The sequence below is a fragment of the Mesoplodon mirus genome (genome assembly GCF_964341445.2).
Source record: "Mesoplodon mirus genome assembly, chromosome: 15".
Lineage (NCBI taxonomy): Eukaryota > Metazoa > Chordata > Mammalia > Artiodactyla > Ziphiidae > Mesoplodon > Mesoplodon mirus.
The window spans coordinates 15,550,687-15,562,201 of record NC_138991.1 but is presented as its reverse complement, the minus strand read 5'-3'; the positions used below and the strand labels follow the sequence as shown (position 1 = coordinate 15,562,201).

General features: G+C 44.2%; 1 protein-coding gene across 1 annotated transcript in view; it reads left to right on the top strand.

Moving 5' to 3' along the window:
* The first annotated feature begins 4,584 nt into the window (after positions 1-4,584).
* Positions 4,585-11,515, top strand: part of STK4 (serine/threonine kinase 4) — a 98,689-nt gene continuing 91,758 nt past the window's right edge. Inside the window, exons 1-2 of the mRNA XM_082645398.1 lie at positions 4,585-4,676; positions 10,209-10,289. Coding sequence (XP_082501524.1) covers positions 4,642-4,676; positions 10,209-10,289 — 116 coding nt within the window. The 5' untranslated portion in view covers positions 4,585-4,641. The remainder of the gene's footprint in view (positions 4,677-10,208; positions 10,290-11,515) is intronic.

The window sequence follows — 11,515 nt, the reverse complement described above, 5'->3', positions numbered from 1 at the left end:
AGAGGGTTAGCAAGTGCAAAGGCGCTTAGGCTGGAAACTGGCACCTAGTTATCTATAGATACTGATTTTATAAATGAATGCACTGATAGATTGATGTAAATCTTTCACTGAGGGAAGCTAGCTTATCTTCAGACTCATTTGACTTCACCCAATTTTTTTAAGCTGCTTGTTGCTACTTGTGCATACTAAGCTGTTTCTTTTGCTTTTTTTTTTTTTTTTTTTTTTTTTTTTTTGCGGTACGCGGGCCTCTCACTGTTGTGGCCTCTCCCGTTGCGGAGCACAGGCTCCGGATGCGCAGGCTCAACGGCCATGGCTCACGGGCCCAGCCGCTCCGCAGCATGTGGGATCTTCCCGGACCGGGCACGAGCCCGTGTCCCCTGCATCGGCAGGCGGACTCTCAACCACTGCGCCACCAGGGAAACCCTCTTTTGCTTCTTAACCTTTGCTTATGCTCTCCTCTTCCTGGAATTCTTTTCCAAACACTTTTTTCTCTTCCGTAATCCTGACTCAACCAATAATCAACTCAGACATCATCTCCTCCATAATCTCCCTCCTCTGCTTTTATTGCTCCCGGATTTTATTCCTAATTTAGCTCATTCTGTGATTGTCAGTGTCGATGAAAATTAATCAATAGTCAATCTGTGAAAGAAGTGGAAAATTTTATTTGAGCCAAGTTTGAGGATTGTAACCTGGGATGAGCACCTCAGCTCTGAGAACTGTCCCCCCATTAGAAGTCAAGGCACAGTTAGATAAGTTTTTTGAGACAGAGGGCAAGTGTCATTGTGACCCCCTACAAGATCAAGAAGGAATGTTATCTTTTAAGAAGTTGTCTTGATGCTAGGAGAATGTTGCTTTTTATGGTTGAGCAGGTATTTCTGCTGATGGGGAGGTTTGGTTGATGCATAACGCAGATACACAATGCTCAGTAGCGGGGAGAGAGGAGGCCAAAGGGCAGAGAAAAAATTTTTATGTTCAAATTTTTGTCTTGCCATAAAATATGAATTTTATTTCACATCAGTTTACAATTTTTCTCAGACTGTGTGGCCTTTAAAGGCAGGAAGTAGGTTTTCTTTATTTTTCTCTCCCCAGACCTAATGGAATCTGGCACCCAACATGTACTTATAAAAGTTTGTTGACAAAAACCTGGTCTCTGCCATCAGGTATTTAGTTATACAATTGACCCCTGAACAAGGAAGGAGTTAGGGACAACCAACTCCTGCACAATTGAAAATCCGTGTGTAACTTCACTTGGCCCTCCTTGTCCAAGGTTCTGCATCCTTGGATTCAACCAACCTTGTGTTGTGTAATACTGTATACATATATATATATATATATATATATATATATATATATATATATATATATATTTGGCTGCACTGGTTCTCCATTGCTGCATGCAGGCTTTCTCTAGTTGTGGCAAGCGGGGGCTACTCTTCGTTGCGGTGCGCGGGCTTCTCATTGCGGTGGCTTCTCTTGTGGAGCATGGGCTCTAGGTGCGCGGGCTTCAGTAGTTGTGGCTCGCGGGCTCTAGAGCACAGGCTCAGTAGTTGTGGTGCACGGGCTTAGTTGCTCCGTGGCATGTGGGATCTTCCCAGACCAGGGCTCGAACCCATGTCGCCTGCGTTGGGAGGTGGATTCCTAACCACTGCGCCACCAGGGAAGCCCTGTGGTACATATATATTTTTAAAAATCCGCATGGACCCATGCAGCTCAAACCCATGTTATTCAAGGGTCAACTGTAATTATTTGTGTAAACTCATAACCCAACCAGACCTTAAATAGTCTGAGGGTAGGGTGGCTGTTCCACCCAAATCCCCTCAGCCCAGCATAGGCCCCATACAAGAGCAAAGAAGGAACACTCAGTGTTGTGGGAAAACCGGATGACACACACACGCACGCACGCACGCACGCGCGCGCGCACACACACACTGGTTATCTACTTAACAACCTCCATTTTTACTTCCAGTCTGAATTTTGCCTGAGATTCTCCTGGCCCAGAAAATGGATCAAGATTTCTGTAAACCAATCACAATAATCTCATTCTTTTGCCAGTGATTGGGCAAGGGGTGAGCATGTGACCCTGATCGAGTGAGGAGATAGGAGGATGTGTGCTGGGTGCTTATGGGAAAGTTTTCCTTCCCTGATAAGATAGAGACACAGGACGTCAAAACAGCCTTTTTTGCGCTTTTTCTGTTGGGTTAAGGACATGGTACCTGGAGGTGTGGCAGCCATTTTGCAATTGTGAGTCAATAAGCACAAGTATGAAAAGCCAACATGCTGAATCAGGCCAGAGAGGAAAGATAAAATCGATGTGCTTGTGCCCCTGAATCAACCCTAGAACTGCTGACTTCTGGACTTCCTAGTTATAAACAAGCTATGCTGTATGGCCAGGCCACTCAAGATGGCTATTCTCTTGCTCTCTGTACATCCCCTGCCGGACCAGGGCCCGCTGCACCTACACCCTACTCACATGACCGACCTTCCTCCGTACTTGTCCTAGGCCCCAGCTAATCATGGCTTATCAAAGGGGTCGTGAGGGGCATGCCCCTCTGCTTGTTTCCCTAGTAACTAATGAGCCCATCTGACATCAATTCCCCTATAACTGGTAATCCCCCCCACCCCCCAGCAAAGACTGCCACTATGTCCTGCCTGCTGTGAGCTGCACACGGTGGGGTGTCACTCAAGGACCTTGCTTCAGGCGTGTAAGCTCCCCCATCCATCAAACCATTGATGTCTCTGTTGCTGATTCCAGGTTCTTTCTTCGGTCTTGAAGCTAGGCAAGCACAGGCCTTGTAGGCCTGTGGGGTGCAGCCCAACAAATGCCACTGTGCCTTAAACCACCATTTAGATTGTTCTTTCTTTTTCAGTTGCTTGAGGCTGAATGTATTCTAAGTGGTATACCAGACAAGTATACCTGAGGCAAGTTGTATTTTCCCCAAATGGCTGAAACAGTATTTCCAGTTCTCCATGCTCCTCCAAAACCTTGCCACTCCCCTATCAAGAGATGGAATCATATGTCCACTCTCCTTGAAACTGGGTGGGTCTTTGGGGGCCCCTTCAACAGGGGAAATGACATTATGTACCTTCCAAAGCTATGCCATTGAAAGGCATTACAGCTTCCTCCTGGCTCTTTCCAGAAATATACTTTAGAACCCAGCCTTTACTCTGTGAGGAGGCTCAAGAAAAATGGAGTTGGCCCCCCCATCCCCGATCACCAAGTGGGCTCCCAGCCAACACCAACACCAATTTGTCAGCCATGTGAGTGAGCCATTTTGGACAGGGATTCATCCAAATGCTGACTGCCGCTGACTGACACCATGAAGCAGAGGAATTATGGGTATAATTCTTACTTCATAGGGTTTTTCGAGGCTTAAGTGGTAGCTTAGAATTGTGCCTGGCACATAGTAGATTCTCAGTAAATGTTTTCCTCCTGTCAGGAGAATGGCTCCATTACTCTGCTTTTAACATATGGGGTGACCCTGAAAGGTGGTTGCTTAGGTGTTAGGTTTTGTAGATGGCATATCTTTGAGAAAAGCAGGACAATTAAAAACAGTGATAGGCTGCTTTGGGTAACTTTCTCTATGAGTAAATTAGGTGGAATCTTCCACTTTCTTAAACACTTGCTGATGGTGGTGGCAACTGAGGATTTATGAACTTCCACAGCTGTAACTGGATCTCTGAGTGGAGAGGAAGCTCTGTCTCTCATGCCCAACCAGAGGGTCCAAGTGGTTGTCCAGTTTGGTGGTGCAGGCTCTGGAATCAGATCCATCTGGATTTAAATCCCCAAACCTATACTTTTAGCTATGGGAGCTTCACCTCTCTGGCCTTACGAGAATAATAATATTACCTAACTTACAGGGTTTAAGAATATTAAATGAGTTAATTAAATGAGTAGAGTACCGCAAATGTGATAAGCAGTGTTAAATAATTAATAGATAAGATTGGAGATAACGTTACAGGCTTGATATAAGGATTAAATGAGATAATATATGAAAGCAAGTACATGGTAAGAGCTTAATAAACATTAGCTCTTTTTATGTCCTCAAACTGACTGAAAGGTAAGGCTCTTAAAAGGATGCGGCAATTTGCAGGCTGATGCTCTGTGACATCCAATGAGAGGTTATGCACGTTCCAGCCTCCACCTGGAACAAAAATTCAACCAGGAAGGAACGGTAGGAAACCACAAATACCTCCCGCGTAGAACTTGGCTGGTTAAGAATCCACAGTTCTTATCAAGCCGGTGCTTCGCAAGAAGCCTCAGTATCTCCGTCTGAGAAATGAGGGGCCGGGCCCGAGGCACAGATGGGTTCTTGGTCTCGAGACCGAGTGTCTTGGGTGAACAGTGTCGCAAGAGACAAGGACGCCGTCCCGAACTTGATTGAGGAGGACTCCCCCGGGAGGAGGCTCCAATGCTCCGCAGTTCCGGGTCCGCGCCTCGGCGCTCCACGTGACTCGGGTCCACACCACATGATCCACGCCCGGACCTCGCGGCCCCGCCCCGCTCCCGCCCCGCTCCCGCCCCGCGCGCAGCTTCCGGTAGGGGCGGAAAGCGGAAGTGTGGGAGGGTCTGCGGGGCGGGATCTAGGAGGTCCCGGGGGAGGATGGAGCAGTGAGCGGGTTTGGGCGGCTGCCGGCAGCGCCATGGAGACGGTGCAGCTTAGGAACCCGCCGCGCCGGTGAGGGGCTGCTGGCCAAGAGGAAGGGGGTGGGGGGAGAGGGAAAGGCGGGAACTGGCGGAGGGGAGACACTGGTGTGCGAGCCCCCGGAGGGGACGGACCTGCGGGGCGATCCGGCTGATGGGGCACCTGCTGAATGAGGGACCTCTGGCTGGTGGGGGTCCGGCCGAGGGGGATAAACGTGGGGCTGGTTAGAGAGATCGCTTGCTGGGGGGGACATACTGGCGGAAGTGGGGGGACAGGTGGGGGGAGCAGCTGCTGAGGAACGTGGAGACAAGTTAGGGAGAGCACCTGCTGAGGGCGGGGGCCACTGGGTGAGGACTGTCCTAGAAGGGACTCACTGAGGTAGGGAGCATGCTGAAGCCAGATGAGAACCTACGAGGGGTCTGGCTAAGGGATGGGTCGGGAACAAGCAGAGAGGAGAGCTGGGCAGACCTTCTAAGGGAGGGAGCCCCACCCGAGAGGTGCAGTGGAGAGGATCTGCTGAGGGGAAAAGCTTTGCGCCTGAGGCTGAAGATATGCCAAGGCAGGTGGACGGTCTGGCAAGGGAGGCTTCGTGGAGGACAGCATGCAAGAAGATTATTTTGGTAGTGTCCCCACTCTAGGTGATGGCACCTTTCATCCCTGATATCCAGGGTCCTCCAAATTTTCCTCATATCCAACACTGGGCGGTAGAGAGGGAAATAAGAGACCATTTTCAGGACGGGCAAATTGAGGTCCAGAAGAGTTGAGACACAGTCCTGTATGTTGACTTCTTTGCTGTAGGTCTGGGTCACTGGACGTGGCCAGACTGTGCCCTTTTCAGGTCTGTGTTGTTTTATATCAGCTCCAAATCCTCTTGCTCCCTGGAAATTGTTTTAAGTCAAGATCTGGGGGGTGGCTGATCCTGAAAAGTCTAATCCCCTGAGTTGGTTGCAGTTGTATCAGTGATTTGCTCTGTGGACACCAGGGTCTTCTCTCACGTTGCCACATCTGGAGAAAAATCGAGAGTAGAGACTGAGGTGCCAGTACAGTTCGCTTCAGTTTCACAGAGACCTCTGACTTCCTGCAGCAGAATGAGCTCTAAAGTAGGAAGTGTTCAGTGTGTGGGAATTCGGGGCAGTGGAGAGGTGAAGGGAAGGGATCGACAGCCTGGGCTGCGCCCTTGGCTTTGTTTGAAGGGCACAAACACTGCAGAAGGCAAATAGCTGGTTGGGATGGACTCAGCTCACCCTACTGTAGTGTGCTGAGTCTGAAATAAAATCATTATTGCACTCATCTAGCACTTACTGGGTGCCCGACACTATTCTCAGTGCTTTCCATGTCTCTTGTTGAACCATATGAATTTGCTGATATTTGACCATTTTTGATCTATAAAAAGAGAAGTTTCATATGGTTCAACTTATCGTTGACTCATTTGACTCTCACAACAATCCCATCACCTGTATCTCTATTCTACAGAGAGGTTAGTGATCAGCCAAAAGTCCCACAGAGAGGTTAGTGATCAGCCAAAAGTCTCACAGTTACTAAGTGACAGAGCTGAGATTTCTTTTTAAATTAATTAATTAATTAGTTAATTTTTGGCTGAGTTGGGTCTTTGTTGCTGCGCACTGGCTTTCTCTCGTTGCGGAGAGCGGGGGCTACTCTTTGTTGCGGTGCGTAGGCTTCTCGTTGCGGTAGCTTCTCTTGTTGTGGAGCACGGGCTCTAGGCGCGCGGGCTTCAGTAGTTGTGGCACGCAGGCTCTAGAGCGCAGGCTCAGTAGTTGTGGCACACGGGCTTAGTTGCTCCGTGGCATCTGGGATCTTCCCAGACCAGGGCTCGAATCCGTGTCCCCTGCATTGGCAGGCAGATTCTTAACCACTGCGCCACGAGGGAAGCCCCAGAGCTGGGATTTTAATCCAAGCAGTCTGGTCCAGAGTCCGTGCTCTTGGCTGATGCCTTTCTGGAAGTATCCCTGTTTCACAGGGCCTTGTGTATGTTAGCAGATATATGCCGTAGCACCATAGATCCAATTATAAATGGACACTGGTTATAAATCCTTCTGAAACGTGTTCGTTCTTTCCCTGAGACCCTGGTTTAATTGAAAAGAGAATTAGGAATCTGCGTTTTGTTACTGCTTTTGCCTTGTGCTGTATAATCTTGGGCAAAAGAGTAAACCTTTTTGGTTTTTGACACACTCATTTCCTGGGCCTTTTGGATTTTAAAAATTTTATTGCATGTGCAAGAGAAAAGCATTGCAGGGCTGAATTCTTTTTTTTTCTTTTTCAAATTACGTATAATTTTTAATCAACATACAGGAGTACAACTCCTCTCATGAAGAGGGCAAGTACTCTGTAACACCTATAAGGTTGCTCCAAGCTTTTCTATCCTTACAGTGTGATTCTCAACCATCTTCAAGGTCACTGAGATTAAATAAGTGGAGTATTAGTAAACACTTGCTGGTCAGTATTTCAAAAAAAATTGTCCAGGAGGGCTGAGTACTTGAATGACTGGTGCTTTCCTGCTCACCATAGCTAGTGAACTGCCCGACTTGCAGCCAATTAACTTTATTATCATTTGTATCAGTTTGTTAGGCCTGCTGTGTCAGTTTCACAGACTGGGCGACTTAACAGAAATTTATTTCCTCACAGTTCTGGAGGCTAGAAGTCTGAGATCAGGCCATCAGCAGCAGCGTTGTTTTCTGTTGAGGCTTCTCTTCACGTGGTCTTCCCTCTGTAACTGTCTGTGTCCTTATCTCATCTTACGAGGACACCAGTCATGTTGGATTAGGGCCCACCCATATGACCTCATTTTTACCTTAATTACCTCTTTAAAGGCCCTGTCTCTAAATACAGTCACATTCTGAGGTACTGGGTGTTAGGACTTTAACATGAATTTGAGGGGGTTGGGAGAGGGAAACACATTAATTTTATTTTCATTAAAAAATTTCATCCATTTATCTTATATATTTGTTGTAACCCATAACAACCTGTGTGTGGAAAGAGGGATAGGTATATATAAATAAAATGGACCTTACAAGAGTTCTAAGGTGGGAGAAAGAAATTCTGAAATTAGCCAAACCGGTGAGTAACTACTTCATAAACACCCTTATTTGTGTTTGGAAAGATACAGGTGTCTTTTCAGAGATTCAGATGGCATGTGTTTCCAAGAAGGGAAAGCAGTCCCAATGCAGGAAGTGCTCTTTGTGTTCTTGAGTTTGACATTTGTGTGTGTGACTAAGTGAATGATGATAGATTAAAGTTGACGGTTTATGTAGGAGTTTATGATTTTAAAAAGTGAGTTGCCATTAGATACAAATAGTGTGGTGGAATGCATAGAGTACATTTCTGGGATGCTGGCCGTCCACGTGGCCATCTGACTTAGGAGCGGAGCATCCCCCTGTGTTGGATCCATGGAGGCTGTGTTGGCCAGGCCTGTTGAGTTATGAGCAAGCAGTGAAACTACCTAGGACCTGGGGAAGTACAGCTGAGAAGGCTGAATCATCAGAGTTGGGCTGTTTGGTTATAGTGCTTCTTCCATGAAGACTCATGTAAAAAATAGCATTGAGTCCCCTATCAAAAGATTTTCCATAGAAATCTTATTTGTCGATAACACAGTAATACTTTTTCAGGGTGAAATTCTTTTTAGTTTTGAAACCTCACAAGGATTGCTGAGAAGGGTTTATGATTCTCATCATTGCATTCATTAATCCATTTAACAAATGTTCTTATTGACCACCTCTGGGTTCAGGCACCAGAGATAAAAAGATCCCTTAAGACTGGACCAAAACCAAACAAAAACCCCACTTAGATTGTTTTAAAGAAGTATCTGAGCACTCATATAAAGTTTGTCACAGTATTATCAGAGGCCTGCAGCTGTCTGTCATGGCAGTGGCCGTTTCCTTTGTTATGCTGTGTTCTCTGTAATAGTTGAAATAGTGAGTTTTGCTTTTTGTAAACCACGAAGTCACCACTTCAAAGGAACACATTTGATCTTCCTTTATATGAACTGTTTATAAAACTGTAATTATACTTGAGAAATGAGGTATTGTCCATTGTTCAAACAGTTATAAATTCAATGCTTCATCCCCCCTCCCCCGGGTTATGAGATGTTCATTCTAATTTCTGAGTTCATAGAAATTTCACTTCTGACATTGAAGAGAAATTTCACTTCAGTCCTTCTTGTTTTGAAACTGGGAGTTTTTGTGATGTCATTGGAATTTAATTCTTAGGACCTTTTGATTTTCAAAGGTTGGTGTGGTCGTGTTTGTTAATTTTCAAGTTATGGCAGTTACTGACTTGGAGCAGTTCTCCATTTCTCTAGTCTTTGACATTTATAAAATCCTGTTAAGATTGTCTTTTTGAGATCAGCGTTTATTGGTGGATACACTTGATGTGTTCAGGTGTGTGGGTTTTTTTTTTTTTCCTCTTTTTTGGCTTCTTTCATGGTTTTGCCACTTTAGGAAGGTACACATTTATGTGTATGTGTATTTTTTTTGTTCAAGTCTTTTCTTGTAAAAATTGGTATTGTCCAGCTAGTTTAAACGTTTTTCTTTTCAAAGAAATTTTCAGTGGACTACTTCCATATTTCACCATTTCCTGAGCTCTCCTTTCTTTGTTGTCCTTTGTAGTTTCAGGAAACCATTGTGTAGAACCCACACACGCAAATAGTCCTTAGCAAACTCCTCCTTTAAGCCTGTTAATAATTTTCAGAGGTCTCAGAGTTTTTTTTTAAAAACGCTGCTCTTAATTTATAACCTCCCATGTTTGTCATAGTCAGAAAAAATCCCAATTATCTGGAAGTCGTGAGCAGCACCTATCTTTGATTTCGGGAAATAGTTAGGTATACAACTGCCCATAAGAGAGTCTTGGTGAGACTATTTGAAACTCCCAGCTGCCTGGTAATTTTTTACTTTTGGTCACGTCTGAGTGTATACTCTCCACTTTCTGTTTCTGTGATACCTACAGAATCCACGTGTTTTGACAGAAGTACCAAAGTCTTGCTAATGGAGAGCAAGACTCTTCTGTGTCTTCCTTGGCCTCTAGTCTAAGACCATGTTTCAGTTCATAGCGAAGCTTGCATTAAACATCTTTTCTGAACAGAGAGTTAGGCCATCTTAATTCGTGGAATCTCAAGATTTAAATGGATTCTGAAGGTTATAGCTAATGCTTATATCCACTCTATAACGTTTCAGCCACATGAGGGCTCATTTTCTGTTTAGATGCTCCAGTGATGGGAATCTAGGGACTTCTTAAGGCAGTCTAAACCATTTCGTAACAACTTTTATTGTTAGAAAATTCTTACTCCTGTGGAACTGAAGTCAGCCTCTTGGTAGCTCTTCACCCTCTGGTCCTGATTCTGCTGATCAGGGTGGCCAAGGACATGTGTAACATGTCCATAGACCAGCCCTTCAGCTTCCCTTAAAGGTCTCTTAGCTTGCCTTTATTGTCATTTACCAGTGAAGACTTTGTAAAGAAATCCCTAAGATGCTAATTGTAAAATAAATAATGCATTTTGTATTCTAGTTGCTAGCAAGTAAAATGTATTTTATGTTTAAATTTCTTCCTCCACAGGCAGCTGAAAAAGTTAGATGAAGATAGTTTAACTAAACAACCAGAAGAAGTGTTTGATGTCTTAGAGAAACTTGGAGAAGGGTGAGTACACAGAAAATGTAGGTGGATTAGTAGGTCCCAGTCTTTTTCCTGCCCCAACACCAGAAGGATGTGAACCTTTCTTGTGGCAATAATTTGGAAAACTAAGGAAAAGAAAGGGGAATGTTGCATATCACCACTGCTCTGGGTAGTGTAGGAGATAAATTCAATGCTTGAAATGTCCTTTCCCTCTTCCCCCAATTAATTCTATAGACAGATTTAGTGATTCCTGGTCTTTTCAACACCATGGTCATCTATTGTTTTCTCTCTTGTAAAATCTGTGGTTTGCGTGATTTTTATCTATTTAACAGATAACAGTAATTAGTTTTTACTTCATTTAAAATTTTTTTATTAATCAGACATATTGTAATTTTCTGTTCATAGCTTCTGAGAGATATGCAATAACTTGTTTCACGAAAAAAACACTGAAGGGACTTCCCTGGCGGTCCAGTGGTTAAGGCTCCACACTTCCACTGCAGGGGGCACGAGTTCCATCCCTGGTCAGGGAACTAAGATCCTGCATGCCACGCGGAGCAGCAAAAAAAAAAAAGGAATTCAGCATTTTATCAATAGTTAATGAAGCTTTGGGAAATACAGTAAATAAGTCAAGGACTGTCACTACCTTTACATCTTTCCTAAGAGATCCAGAATTACAGATTGGGAGCCAGAGGACTTCTTGAAACACAGATTGTGAATGAATTTATTAAATACTGGTGAAATGATATTTGGTAATAGATAGTGGCCGTCCTGATACAATAAACGTTATAGCATAAGTTTTTATACTTTTACATATATTGATACTTTTAATCTTTGTATGTTTATTTCTTTTTCTTAAGGACCAAGACATTAAAATATTAGAGACACCCTTTCTTAAGTTTTTGTTGTTCATTTCTGAATAGGTAACCAAGTCACATGATTCACAATTTTAAAAGTGTAAAAGTGTTACAATGCAAAAAATTTGCCTCCTGTCTCTATCTCTCAGCCACCCAGAAGCAACCAGTATAGCAGTTTTTTATGTGTTCTTCAGAGGTAGTTTATGCATATATAAGCAAATAAACGTGTGGGTGTGTGTTTGTGTAATTTTGTAAAATCTCTTGGGAGTACTTCTGGTTCAAGAGAAGACCTGAAATGTTAACTTATAAAAATGTCAAATTAACGTCTGTTCTTTAAAATCAGCTTTTATATGCCATTAGATTATTTTGGAGTTTAGTGTTACTTATGCCTCATAT